This window comes from Lissotriton vulgaris, chromosome 5 (assembly GCF_964263255.1).
Source record: "Lissotriton vulgaris chromosome 5, aLisVul1.2, whole genome shotgun sequence".
NCBI lineage: Eukaryota > Metazoa > Chordata > Amphibia > Caudata > Salamandridae > Lissotriton > Lissotriton vulgaris.
In genome coordinates, this window is record NC_141693.1 from 1823631875 (window position 1) to 1823647107 (window position 15233).

The 15233-nt window shown below is 52.0% G+C and overlaps 1 protein-coding gene across 1 annotated transcript in view; it reads left to right on the forward strand.

Annotated features, from left to right (window-relative positions):
• Positions 1–15233, forward strand: part of TTLL6 (tubulin tyrosine ligase like 6) — a 279018-nt gene that overhangs the window by 95521 nt on the left and 168264 nt on the right. Inside the window, exon 8 of the mRNA XM_086920507.1 lies at positions 13602–13783. Coding sequence (XP_086776633.1) covers positions 13602–13783 — 182 coding nt within the window. The remainder of the gene's footprint in view (positions 1–13601; positions 13784–15233) is intronic.

Here is a 15233-nt window from a genome sequence, read left to right on the forward strand (position 1 = left end):
CATTGTCTAACTGCTCTTAGTAGCATCCAAGAATTCTCAGAAATGGCCAATAGCAGCATATCTGATAGAGACATCTAGCCACAGATTCCTTAACTTAATATATCCCCAGGCGTGAGACTGGATCCAGAAATGTTGTGCAGCAGCACCTCTACGCACCAGGGGACGGCGCCACACGACCCCGCCCTGACGTCGTTCTCGTAGCTGATGTCAACGGGGTCATATAAGGCCCACCCGGCGCACTGACATCAGTTTCCTTCTTTTCTGCATGCAACGCTGATCCCAAGTGAGCTCCTCTGGCCTGTTTTCAGGCCTTAATTTTCAACGCTTCGCATCGGGAACAGTGTGCGATGCCTTTCGGGCATCAAATCTTGTAATTCCTGTACGCGGCAGATGTCCATGACCGACCCACATCTTATTTGTATGTGGTGTCTGGGCCAGCACCATGACTCCACTGACTGTGAAGCCTGCCAAAGTCTAAAACTGGAGTCTCGGCGGGAGCACCGTATGAAGCTTCTCTCGGCACGGCTGTCTCGCCCCCCGGTTGCAGGTCCCTCTACTGTAATCCGGTTCCGCTGTCGATCCCCCACTGGGGTCCGGGGTCGTCGTTCTCCATTTGGTAAGTCAAGGCGCTCGTTGCCTAGGTCATCGACCTCGCCTTCTGCTGTTGTCAGGGGCTCTAGTTCCCGGAACTTTCCAGACGTGTGCTCCCATTGGTTGCCCCCCTCTATCCACCCTTTCCGGGTGTGGGGGCGACTTGGGCCCAAATAGAGGCCTATGCTACGACCTTGCAGGCCTCCCTTGAGTCCCCTCCCGTTCCTGGGGTGTTCTCGGAACCTCCGCCTCTTGTGGGGTCTCCGACGGACTCGCCGGTTAGTTTGCCCCTGGCGCCAATTGAGCCCTTGCCTCTCAGGAACGTCGGAGATGTGGTGTTGTTAGGGCGCAGCCCGGCTGGGTCCCTCTCTACACTCCACGTGGGGTTGTTAGGGCGCGCCCCTCCTGGGTCCCCCTCTACATCCCACGGGACCTCTGCCACGCTGCATAGCCCCCCGGGCCTCCCTGTGGCGCCGCATGTGGTTGCCTGTGCTCATAGCCCTGACTTGAGCACACCCCAGCCTTTCGGGCAGGCGGACGCCTGTCTGGAGCTCTGAATGAGGCGGTGCCGGCACCGGAGTGGAGCCGAAAGATTACCTCGCCGGCCCCGGCATCCTCTTCTTCTTTAGCGGGGGAGCTTGTTATAGTTTCGGGGCCGACTAGACTCCGGAGGCTGGCGAGTCGGAGTCTGACAAGGCACAATCGACGCCGACACGTGTTGGTTCGATGCCGTGTCGACGCCGAGTTCTGGATTCTTCTATAGAGGCCTCTGGAGAGGGTTCGGTGCCGCCAACCCGCCCGGCGTCGCCGGAGCTAGTGCTACCAGTGCCCCCCATGGAATTTGTGGAGCACCCTCAGGAGCTCCCATATCCAGTAGGCTGTTCGCCTCCCCAGGAGCCCCGTCAGGATCCTCATTCTTCCATGGGGCTCCCTTCCGTGGGGCATTGGGTGCACCATCAGTGTCTTGGGTGGATCAGTCTACAACCCTCCCCCACTGATGAGCTATTTTCCCCTCCACGGAGGTCTACTGAAGCTGGTGCGGCTTTTTTGAGAGTGCTCTCTGCAGTCAGCCACATCTTAAATATGCAACCCCCCCACTTCCCCCTTGTTGGTGGACCTCTTGCTGGAGGTCCTCCACTGTGGGTCCGGCAATGTGGAGCCAATTTTGGCTTTTGAGGCATCCCTCTATGATTCCCTCTTGGGTACCTGGGTCCGCCCTTCTTCAGGTAATTCGGTGGCGCACTCAGTTTTGCACCGCCACCGCCGCCCAGCTCCGCATGATCCGGTCTGTCTTTTTGTGCACCCTGATGCACAGGGGTTTGTGTTACAGACTGCCTTTCCTTCTCTGCACCCTTTAACACTTCCTCCCTCTCGGGAGACCAGGTGGCTTGAATCCTGGGGTAGGAATGTCTTTGCATCGGTCTTTAAATACCGTGTGTGTTTTGGCTCGGGCTACTTCTGCCCTGTGGGACTCTGCAAAGTCTTTGCTTACTGCCTCCTCCGAAGGTGCTCCATTCGGGATGGCCACGACATGGCCAAATTCACAATCCGTTCAGCCTTAGATACTGCAGATTCTTTGGGTCGAGCCATGGTGACTTCTGTTGCCTTAAGGCTTCACTCTGGGTTGCAAGACAGTGTCTTCCCTGAAAATATCCGAGAACGTCTGGTTGATTTACCCTTTGATGGGGTTTTGCTCTTTGATGCTCACGCCGAGTCTGCGGTTCACCGGCTACTGGCGGGCTTTATCCTCCCACTTAGTTCTCTTTAGGCCTCTATTCTGTGGTACTTTTTCATTTTCGCATCCATTAGATGCGCTATGTGTTTAACATAGGCGGTGAGCCTCTAGATGTGGTCTGTGTTAAACATGAGCAGTGTGCCTTACGTCTTACTTTCATTTGGTCAAGGGTGTTTACCCTTTTGTTAGCATCTCTTGGATGCATTTTGCTTTCGATTGCCTGTTGGCCTTCTGTGGCCGTGTTTCGCAAGTTGCTGTGTCCTCTGCTTGTGGCTTTCAGCCGGTAGTTCAGCTCGGTAACGTCATTCCGGCCTGGAACTCTGTTCCTGGGTTCGGTTCATTGCGGCATTCTTTTTGACCTGGCTTTTTGCTCTAAGAGGTGACCCCCGTTGTCCGGGGTATACATACTACATGTGGGGTACTTGTACACTATTATAGAGCCTTGCTTATCTCCCTGGGCCTGGAGATGATGCAGGTTGCTTTGGTTTCCTCTTCCTACGTTGCCACCTCTTGTCATGGTTGCGAAGTTGGACCAATATCTCCATGTGTGGGAGAGACCTTTTTAGGTGGTTGCAAGTTCCTATTGGTCGTCCTTGCTTCCACTTCCTGGAGTGTTTTCCAATGGTCATTTGTTCCCTTTTTTGTGTTCAACACTATCTGTGTCTTTTGGAGTGTTGGTCTTGGCTTTTAAGACTCTTTCCACCATTCGTTAACTTGGTGTTTTTGGTCTCTCCTTTCAGAGTGGCCTACTCTGGTTAGTCCCACCCCTGTGGGACAGTTCTTCTGATGGCAGTGGTCATTAATTACTGTTAACGAAGTCTATATGGTGGTTGTTCCTCCTTCTGGTTTCGTGCTGCCAGGTCGGGCGCTCTTCTGTTCCTATGTAGGCCACTTAAGGCCTCTATTACCATTTGCCGGCGGCATATTCTACCTGCTTCAGCAGGCTAATGGTTGATGCTATTGCCCCTCTTTACCCTTTTGGGGCTGGGTGTGCGCTTGGCGTGCTTCTGGTCCTGCTGGCTATCTCCAATGCATTGTTCAGGTTCTGGCTTGCCTTTGGGCTTTTGCCACCGGCACTTTTGGTCTCCTTTTATAACTGGTATGTTAGATGCTGGTTGAATCACATCTAGTTCATTCCAAGTTTGGGTTAATGCAAATGTTGTGCGCCATTTAGTGGAGAGTGCTCCTTCTCTTTCTCTCTTTCTTCTGGGGATCATACTGTTATACCTGTCATTTTTTATACTGGTACGGCATGGCGCCTTTTTGGCATCTTGTCCGATATCTTCTATCCTGTGACTTCTGCTCTTCGAGCTGCTTGGGTTGCTGTCGGACTGTTCTGCCACAGTTGTTCCCCTTTATCCGTCACCATGTTGCCAGATCAATGCCTGGTGCTTTCTGTTGTCCTGTCTCAGACCCGCCTCCCTTTTGGGGTATGGTTATGGTATCTATTCTAAGTTAAGGAATCTGCGACTAGATGTCTCTATCAGATGTATGAGTTACTTACCTTCGGTAACGATGTATCTGGTAGAGACGTCGTCTAGCTGCAGATTCCTTAACGCCCACCCAGCCTCCCCGTTCTGCGAGGACCTTTTCTGGTAGTGTTCTCCACTGGCCTCTTCTGTTGCCATTGGGTTTATCTTCAGGGGGTTCAGGTTGTTGCACTCCCGTGGGTGCTTTCATATACAGTTGACCTCTGCTGAGGGGATTCTTTTCTGTTATATGTTACCTTTCATTCAAGGGAAGGTTAGCTTTACTCTCCAGTTCCCTTCCCTTCCCTTCAGTCTGCTCTACTGCCTCGGTCCTGGTCTTCTTGTGGTCATCCTCTTTGAGGGTCGGTTGTGCTCTGTTTCCTACCTCTGTTTTTAGATGGCAAGGGCCAGTCTTCTCTTTCTTCCTACAGTGGACTGTTGTTCTTTCTGTGTTCCGTCCTTACTGGACGTCACAGTTCCACAGGGCACTATTGGTCTATTTCTGTCCATTGTGATGTTCTTCTCTTGTTGCACTCTGTAAGGGGCCTCCGCTTGGCCTGCGGGGCTCTTTCTCACGGTCTTCACTTATATGTGTAGGCGGTGTCTATTCTGTCTTTGGGATGGTGTCTTCCTCCATTCCTCTTCTTCTTTATTCACAAAATGTTCATTCCTCGCACACTGTTCCGCATACTTTCACAGTTTTTAGTTGGTAGTTCCGCGTTGTGCCGCAGAAAAGTTTCTCCGAAGAAAAAGGACGTCAGCGCGCCGGGAGGAACTAGTATGACCCCGCTGACGTCACGTACGAGGACGACATCAGAGCGGGGTCGTGTGGCGCCATCCCCAGCACGCAGAGGGGCTGCTGCAAAAAATTTCCAGATCCAGTCTCACGCCTGGGGATATTCTAAGTTAAGGAATCTGGGGCTAAACAATGTCTCTACCAGATACATTGTTACCGAAGGTAAGTAACTCGTACGTTGGCCACTATGTGGCGGCCGAATAAAAGTATCCCTCTTTTTGGGCTATATCTTACATAGTTAGATGCAAGGAATATCAGCAAAATGTTTACTGAGTTTAAATAGTTTGATAATATGCCTCTTCCCTTGGAGTTGGACAGTGTTTACATAGACATGTCCATAAAATTTTCACTGACCTTGCGTAGTTAAATAATAGGACTTTATCTCAGATTTTGTCTATTACACGGTCAGATAGGGTTGCCACCAATTAGATTTGGACAGTTCTGCCACAGTTGTTCCCCTTTATCCGTCACCATGTTGCCAGATCAATGCCTGGTGCTTTCTGTTGTCCTGTCTCAGACCCGCCTCCCTTTTGGGGTATGGTTATGGTATCTATTCTAAGTTAAGGAATCTGCGACTAGATGTCTCTATCAGATGTATGAGTTACTTACCTTCGGTAACGATGTATCTGGTAGAGACGTCGTCTAGCTGCAGATTCCTTAACGCCCACCCAGCCTCCCCGTTCTGCGAGGACCTTTTCTGGTAGTGTTCTCCACTGGCCTCTTCTGTTGCCATTGGGTTTATCTTCAGGGGGTTCAGGTTGTTGCACTCCCGTGGGTGCTTTCATATACAGTTGACCTCTGCTGAGGGGATTCTTTTCTGTTATATGTTACCTTTCATTCAAGGGAAGGTTAGCTTTACTCTCCAGTTCCCTTCCCTTCCCTTCAGTCTGCTCTACTGCCTCGGTCCTGGTCTTCTTGTGGTCATCCTCTTTGAGGGTCGGTTGTGCTCTGTTTCCTACCTCTGTTTTTAGATGGCAAGGGCCAGTCTTCTCTTTCTTCCTACAGTGGACTGTTGTTCTTTCTGTGTTCCGTCCTTACTGGACGTCACAGTTCCACAGGGCACTATTGGTCTATTTCTGTCCATTGTGATGTTCTTCTCTTGTTGCACTCTGTAAGGGGCCTCCGCTTGGCCTGCGGGGCTCTTTCTCACGGTCTTCACTTATATGTGTAGGCGGTGTCTATTCTGTCTTTGGGATGGTGTCTTCCTCCATTCCTCTTCTTCTTTATTCACAAAATGTTCATTCCTCGCACACTGTTCCGCATACGTTCACAGTTTTTAGTTGGTAGTTCCGCGTTGTGCCGCAGAAAAGTTTCTCCGAAGAAAAAGGACGTCAGCGCGCCGGGAGGAACTAGTATGACCCCGCTGACGTCACGTACGAGGACGACATCAGAGCGGGGTCGTGTGGCGCCATCCCCAGCACGCAGAGGGGCTGCTGCAAAAAATTTCCAGATCCAGTCTCACGCCTGGGGATATTCTAAGTTAAGGAATCTGGGGCTAAACAATGTCTCTACCAGATACATTGTTACCGAAGGTAAGTAACTCGTACGTTGGCCACTATGTGGCGGCCGAATAAAAGTATCCCTCTTTTTGGGCTATATCTTACATAGTTAGATGCAAGGAATATCAGCAAAATGTTTACTGAGTTTAAATAGTTTGATAATATGCCTCTTCCCTTGGAGTTGGACAGTGTTTACATAGACATGTCCATAAAATTTTCACTGACCTTGCGTAGTTAAATAATAGGACTTTATCTCAGATTTTGTCTATTACACGGTCAGATAGGGTTGCCACCAATTAGATTTGGACAGATGTGCCCCTTAGAGTTTGATCGTGCATGCACACCAGGGATATCCCATAGGTCCCACATATCCAGGTATTTGATTTGTCTATCACAGAGATGTACATTGGTCTTATTATAGGTCAGTTAGAATAGGTCTTCATTGTTTCTGGATAAACGTGCAGGGTGGAGCCTAGGAAGTATAGGATCTCATACATTTAAAGACCATGTGGGTAACGTCATAGATCCAAAGCTGTCCATTCAAGTTTGGTAGTCCAGCTGAATGGCTTGTTAGATGGCAGAACTATAACGAATATTTGAACACATCCTAAACGATGGCAACTTCGCCAGCAGGGCAATGTTCAGTCTTCTGTACTCTTTGTCTGCCCATCTTTATTTTTGTTGTTCCCCTACACTGTTTTTCCATCTTTAATTTCCACTCTCGCCGCCTGCTTTTCTGCACTGTCATTCAGTTCTCCATATCTCAGCAGCCCTACAGAAGTAGAGGAGATGTTTCTGCTGCCCTACAGTGTCATTTTACAGCTTTTCATTAAGGTTTTAAAAAGCTTTGGCAAATTTTTACTTTGCAAAGCATTGGAGTCTAAAAATACGATGCAATAAGCCCAGAATCATAATTCAGTTTTCAGGATATCTATGCTGGTCATTTGTGTATTCCTTCCCTTCACTTTTCTGCACCCTATATGATCACCCCCCCCCCCCCCCCCAACCCCCCCCCCCAATGCCAAGAAGATGGCGAACAATTTAGAGCCCACCCCACCCCTGCAGAATGTTAAGAGGCATTTCTCAGTCTCCCATATTTCAGAAATATTCACTGGCTTTGGCGTAACGGGGCCTCTCTGAAACGTTTGGGGGACCCTGGATGGTCGGGGACCTGCAGGGGCTGCACTGGCCTGTGGTATACCCCCTGAATCGGAGGCCTTTTCCACCCGACACTTTAGCCAGTGCCATTTTCAGCTTCATTTGTTAGTCGACTCCAATGGCTGGTTATCAGCGGGTAGGAATCCCTCATCTCAGAATTTGGACTACGCCGAATAAGGTGGTACACTGCATCACTCAAAGCGGAATCGCCGCTTCACGTTGCTGTTGGTGCAGCCAAGGGCGTGACATACTTCAAAACTCGGCGGACGTCCCCGCTAAGTCACGGACAAAGAATCACCCGGTTTCAAAGCGGAATCGCCCCCTACGCCCTCGAAATATCACTTCTGCCCATTAACAGTTGTGGTGTGCGCTCTAGCCTATCGGCGCATACGGGATTACGTGATGCGCCGTGGGCTAGAGCGTCATAGGCGCGCATGCGCAAATGAGTAAATAGAAACGGCGCGAAGAGTGAAATCGGCAGTTGGCGACCGGAGCAGTCGCTGGTTAGACGCTCGGCGCCCTTACTTTGTACCTTGTACTTGGAATGAGAATAAACGCATTCCTGTTAACCATAACTTGTGTCAGTGCACTTCAGTGGGAAATACGAACATTACAGTGGCGACGAGGCTGGGACCTGGACACCACCGGGCACAGACGACAGCAAGGGTATTAACCCCCACTCCCACGAGCCAGATAAGGCACAGGACCGACAAGGAGAGCAAGGGCGTGGCAGCAGCGCAACAGCACGACCAGAGGAAAGCCACCAACCCCAGGAAGCCAGGTCAGTGGGGCCCAAGACGCAAATAAAGCCCCCAGGCAGCAACCTGGCAACCAAGGGAGACACCCCTGAGCCAGAGGAAGGGGGGAGGACGGCGCAGGCAGCGCACGCTTCAAGGGACAACACCCCAGGTAGCCCAAGGGGTCAAGGAAACACGGCAGGTAGCGCAGGAGCGCCCGGTGTACCCACTAATAGAACCCAGGAGGAAGGACCCAGAGGTGAGGCCAGAATGGCGAATCAGGCATCAGCCCTAATGGCGCCAGTTCCATTCCTAACCAGGCCAGGGGAACCCCAACTCAAATGGGAAGACTGGAAGGAATACTTCCTAAATTACATCGAAGCCTTAGAAGACGAGAGTGAAGGGGAATACAAGCCGGAAAGGAAGAAGAGGCTTCTGCTCCACAACTTAGGCCCAGAGGGGGTCAGAGTGTTCAAGAACTTGGTGCCCAAAGAGAGGGGCGCGGAGGAGGCCGACGTTTTTGAAAACGCACTGGACGACCTGGATAGCCATTACCGCCCAGCAGTCTGCGTCTCGATAGACCGCTATAACTTCCAACAGAGGAAACAAGAGGCGGGAGAATCCATCGACGACTACGTAGCAGCCCTCCGCAGGTTGGCCATCACGTGTAGATATGGAAATTTACAGGATGAATACATAAAAGACCAAATAGTGATGCACACCACCAGCAGAGCAGTCCAAGATAAGCTATGGGCAATGAATGAAACCACCTTGAAAGAAGTAGTGGCGATGGTCAAGAAGGCGGAAATGTCGAAGAGAGGCGCGGACGCAGCGAAAAGAGAAAGCGGGCCCAGACAGATGGTTAACAAAATAGACGAAGCGCCGCAATCCAGTAAACCCAAAAGCATGCACGGGGACCCGAAGAAGGACACAAGAGGGCCGGGGAAGCAGATGCCTCGTTCCAGCCCAGGAGCGAAATTTGCGTGCTACAGATGCGGCAGTGCAGCGCACGCTGCCCAGGACAGGCGCTGCCCCGCGTTTCGAGCCAGGTGCTCGTTTTGCGGGTTGACGGGGCACTTTGAAAAGGTCTGCCGGAAGAAAGGTTCGAAATCCACGGTCAAGTGCATCGAATCGGGCACGGCCAACGTCAGTGAAGAGGACGAGCAGGAAGAGGATGACCTAGTGCTCTGCATCGAGGATCAGGTGCTGGACGTATCCGGAAAACGCAGGGACAAACCCCGCACCCACATGCACATAGGAGGCGTCAAGGTATACGTGGCTGTAGATTCGGGATCCCCATGGACCATAATACAAAGATCGATATGGGAAGAGGATTTCGAGCCAATTTTAGGCCCCGACCTGGAGCCACCGGACATCAGACCCATCTCGTACACAGAAGATTCCATTCCGCTGGTAGGATGCAAGGAGTTGGTGTTCGAATTTAGAGGGCGGTCAGCCTCATGCACCCTGTACGTAGCAGAAAAGGGCCCATCAGTGCTGGGGTGGAAAGACGCAGGTGCCCTCGGCATCGTTCTCAACCCCGGAGGGAAAGAACAGATCCTGCTAACGGACGAATGGCCCCTGTCGAAGGAGGAGGACTGGAAAGCAGCATACCCCAAGGTATTTGAGGGCACGGTTGGAAAACTGGATAAGTTCGTGCATAAGATGGCCCTGAAGGAGGGAGCAGTTCCCGTAGTACACAAAGTACGGAACATACCGATCTCCACAAGCGAGGCAGTGCGCCTGGAACTACAGAAGCTAGAAGAGCTAGAGATCATCGAGCCAGTCGACAGTGCAGAATGGCTATCGCCCTTGGTAGTAGTGAAAAAGCCAAATGGGAAGGTCCGGCTCTGTGTGGACCTGAGGGAGCTCAACAAAAACCTCATAGTGGAGAGATTCCCGCTCCCCAGGATCGAGGAGATGCTAGCCAGGACAAAAGGCATTACTCACTTCTCCACCATAGATCTAACATCTGCATACTACCAGATAGAACTCCACCCGTCGAGCAGAAAGTACACAGCGTTCATTACACCCTTTGGATGTTACCAATTCAAAAGAATGCCCTTCGGCCTGGCATCCGCCGCAGCCGTTTTCCAGAAGTTGATGCACAGGTTGTTCAAGGACATCGCGGGGGTGCAATACTTCCAAGACGACATCCTAGTGATGGGCACGGACAAACGTGACCACGACGAGAAACTCCATAAGGTGCTGAAAGTGCTGCAAGGCAAAGGAATGACGGCGGAGTGGAGCAAGTGCAGGATCGGTTCTCGCACAGTGACCTACCTAGGACACGAGATAGGAACACGAGGTATCTCGCCAAAGGAGCAGAACGTGAAGGCGATAAAGGATGCCAAGGCCCCTTCAACCAAGGAGGAAGTGCGGTCATTCCTAGGAATGGCCGAGTATTACAGCAGGTTTGTTAGACAATTTGCCACAAGAACACACAGGATGAGACTACTGACCAGGCTCAATACGAAATTCGAATGGGATGAGGAAGCCCAGGCCGAATTTGAAGCCATTAAGGACTGTATCAGCCATGCCATTCCCTTGCAGGGATTCGCCCCCACAGATAAGTCCATAGTGACAACGGACGCCAGCGACAAGGGCTTGGGGGCTGTCTTGGCGCAGGAGAGAGAAGACGGAACAAGAGAAACCATCAGTTTTGCATCCCGGGCGCTGTCCCCGACGGAACAGAGGTACAGCGTAATTGAAAAAGAGATGCTGGCGGTCACGTGGGCGCTGGGCAAATTTCGCCAGTTCATATGGGGCACGAGATTCAGGCTCCAGACGGACCACAAGCCACTCATCAAAGTGTTGACGTCATCAGGTCATGACACGGCCACTCCGAGGATAGCAAAAATGACCCTGAAATTGCTGGATTTCACATACGATGTGGAATATCTCCCAGGTACGCAAAACAAGGTAGCAGATTATCTCAGCCGGGCAGCGGCCATGGAGGAAGCTCCGGGAGAGTCTCAGGACACAGAGGAGATGGTGGCCAGCATGGAAGACCATGAGTCGTCCATCAGTGCGCAGGAGTGGCAAGCGGCATATGAACTCGACGAGGAGAAGATGGAGGTAAAGAAACATCTCACGTTGGGGTGGCCGGATAAGAAGAGACTGACGGAGGGGGTCCGGCGCTTCTATGAGATGAGGGAAGAATTGTCCCTGAGCGACTCGGGAATCTTCTTGTACAGAGGAGAGAGAGTTGTGCCCCCAGTGACGCTGATACCCCGACTCCTGAAGGTGCTTCACGAGGGGCATCTGGGCATAGTGAAAACCAAGGCTTTGGTCAAGCAAATGTATTGGTGGCCAGGAATGGATGCCCACATCGAGAGACAGGTGCGGGAGTGTGAACAGTGCCAAGGAGCGGACAAAGTGCTACGCCCACTCCGTCCTGCATTAGGAAAATTCGACACCCCACACGGCCCATGGGAGGAAGTGGCCATAGACATCCTTGGGCCCATTCTGGACAACAGAGGAGTGAATAAGTACATATGTGTGGTAGTAGACAAGTACTCCAAGTGGCCAGAAGCAGACATACAAGAGTCGATGGACACCGACACGATCTTGAAGTTTCTGACAGGGCTGTTCCTCAGGGAAGGAATACCCAGAACCATCCTAAGTGACAACGGACCGCAGTTTGTGTCGGATAAGTGGGAGAAATACATGAAGAGGAACGGAATCGAAGTAAGACACACGGCAGTATACCATCCGGCCTGCAATGGTCAAGTCGAGAGATTCAATAGAGTGCTAATGGGCTCCATTCAGGCAGCAATAGCGCAAGGCAAGGATTGGGAAGCAGAAATGATGAACATGATATGGGCCTACAGGATAACGCCCTCAGTGGTGGGGTACAGCCCGTTTCAAGTGTTAAGAGGTAGGCATCCCTTCACAAGGGACAACGTGGCATGGAGGGAGAAGACCATCACCAGCAAGTGGTCCCCGGCCGTGGTGCAACACAACCTGGAGAAGGCCCAGAAAATCTACGCAGCACACTATAACAAACGTCGTGGCACCAAGGACACAGAGCTAGAAGAAGGGGAGTGGGTGAGGATCAAGCTCCCTACTTTACAGAGGAAGGGCGAAAGCAAATTCAGCCAGCCGCTACAGGTCAAGGAGGTGCGGGGCAGGGCTGCCCTCCTCAGTGATGGCAGAGTATGGTCGCAGGATCGAATGGCCAGGGTAAACAAAATCCTAGTCTGGCCCAAGACTGAGGAAATCGAGAGGAGCTTGGACCACCAGGAGGCTTTCCCGCTCCCTGAGTACGGTGCAGACGACCAAGAGGAAAGCATAAGGGATGACCATGAAGAAGCAGTGGGGAGTGCCAGGTCGATGGTCGGAGAAGCAAGACAAGTGAGTGCGGAGCCGAGTACAGGCGGGAGAAGAACTGAGATGTCCCAAGGAGAGACGGCGGTGAGAGAGAACATGCCGGTAAGACACACCCGCAGCGGAAGGGCAGTTGTAGTGCCCTCTCGTTATAATGACTTTGTGATGAATGGACACTAGAGTTGTGCCAGCCCCCGGGCACCCCACATAGACTTTGGACACTATAAGGACACCACCATGGGGAGGAAATGTTATGTTTAGTATTGTGTAAAGGGGGGAGATATGTGGTGTGCGCTCTAGCCTATCGGCGCATACGGGATTACGTGATGCGCCGTGGGCTAGAGCGTCATAGGCGCGCATGCGCAAATGAGTAAATAGAAACGGCGCGAAGAGTGAAATCGGCAGTTGGCGACCGGAGCAGTCGCTGGTTAGACGCTCGGCGCCCTTACTTTGTACCTTGTACTTGGAATGAGAATAAACGCATTCCTGTTCACCATAACTTGTGTCAGTGCACTTCAGTGGGAAATACGAACATTACAACAGTGTTTCCCATGTACAGCCACCAGGGGGCGATGTATACTGTGAAATCAGTGTCGCGTGGAGCAGACCAGTGCCATACACTACTTGAACCATCGAGGCGGCCTGTTTACTACTTCTGCATGAGGGGCGTTGTTCCTTTTTTGTAGTATAAACACCTTCCAGCTTCAGAGATACCAAGTGAAAGTTCACCAGTGTTTTGCATGAGGGTGTATCTTCCAGAGACATCCCTGATGTTCAGCAAACGATTAACGTTTCTCTCCCTATTTGGTGCTGGCCTAGCTCTCAGCCTCCCCAAAGTGCAGCAGCATCGAAATAATGGTCCTCTCGATATTTTGCAAGACTGCAAAACGAATTTGACAATTTAGTCACTAAAATAACAGTGACATGGGGAATGCCCGTCTCTCCTCTCGCTCAGTCTTTGAGGCTCTGGGCGCGCCCTGGTACCTGAATGCTCAGGTGAAATTCGAACAAAAAAGGCCGGTGAAGGACTGAAACCTCTCGCTGAGTTGTCACTGCTTGATGTAAATCACATGAAATGCATCGTTTTCATAATTGTTATATACGGATAAAGGGGCGGCCGCGGCTATCTTGTGTTTAGCTGAAGGGAGATGTGTATTTCTGGTGCTGGGGGAGCTTTCTCAAGGAGGGACTGCCGGATGGGGCGTTTGCTGACTGCGTTGATTGTGTTTCCTGTGTTACGCGCCCCCCCCATTTCTTGCCATAACATGACATTGCTCGCTATTGCAGGTGAACCACTCGCCCAGCTTGTCGACAGACTCTCGGCTGGACAGAGAAGTGAAGGACGCCCTGCTGTACGACACACTGGTCCTCATCAACCTGGGAGCCTGCAGCAAGAAGCAGGTTCTGGAAGAGGAGAGGCAGAGAGTGAGGGAGCGGCTGAACGCTTCGGGCACCTCCAAGGAGAGCAGGTACAGTCTCTGGTCCGACTTAGCAGAGTAGACCGTCTAAGGCTCAGCTCCCTCAGGGTTATACATCTTCTCCCGGCTCGGCTCAGCTTCCTCAGGGTTATACACCTCACCCTGGCTCAGCCCCCTAAGGGTTATACACCCCACCCAGGCTCAGCTTCCTCAGGGTTATACACCTCACCCTGGCTTAGCCCCCTAAGGGTTATACATCTCACCCCTGCTCAGCTCCCTCAGGGTTATACACCTCACACTTGCTCAGCTCCCTCAGGGTTACACACCTCACCCGGCTCAGCTCCCTCAAGGTTATACATCTCACCCCTGCTCAGCTCCCTCAGGGTTACACACCTCACCCCGGCTCAGCTCCCTCAGGGTTATACACCTCACACTAGCTCAGCTCCCTCAGGGTTACACATCTCACCCCTGCTCAGCTCCCTCAGGGTTATACACCTCACACTAGCTCAGCTCCCTCAGGGTTACACACCTCACCCCGGCTCAGCTCCCTCAGGGTTATACACCTCACCCGGCTCAGCTCCCTTAGGGTTATACACCTCACCCCGGCTCAGCTCTCTCAGGGTTATACAACGCACCCCGGCTCAGCTCCCTCTGGGTTATACAATGCACCCCGGCTCAGCTCCCTCAAGTTTATACATCTCACCTTGGCTCAGCTCCCTCTGGGTTATACATCTCACCCCGCCTCAGCTCCCTCAGGTTTACACTCCTCACCCGCCTCAGCTCCCTCAGGTTTACACTCCTCACCCGGCTCAGCTCCCTCAGGTTATATTCACCCTGGTTCAGCACCCTCAGAGTTATACACCTCACCCAGGCTCAGCTCCCGACGGGTTATACACCTCATCCCGGATTGGTTCCCTCCGGATTATAAACTTCACCCTGGCTCAGTTTACTCAGGGTTATACACCTCACCCGGCTCAGCTCCCTCAGGGTTATACATCTCACCCCAGCTCAGCTCCCTCAGGGTTATACATCTTACCCCGGCTCAGCTCCCTCAGGGTTATACACCTCACCCTTGTTCAGTTTCCTCAGGGTTATACACCTCTCCTCACTCCGGCTCAGCTCCTTCAGGGTTATATTTCTCAACCCGGCTCAGATCATTCACGGTTATATTTCTCACCCGGCTCAGCTCCCTCAGGGTTATACACCTCACCCCGGCTCAGCTCCCTCAGGGTTATACACCTTAACCTTAACCTTATCCTGGCTCAGCTCCCTCAGGGTTATACATCTCACCCCGGCTCAAGTCCTTCAGGGTTATACTGTTTATACAGCTCACCCTGGCTCAGCTTCCTCAGGGTTATACACCTCACCCGGCTCAGCTCCCTCGGGGTTATACTGTTTATACAGATCACTCCAGTTCAGCTCCCTCAGGGTTCTACACCTCACACCGGCTCAGCTCTCTTGGGTTTAAACATCTCATTCCCGGCTCCGCTCCCTCATGGTT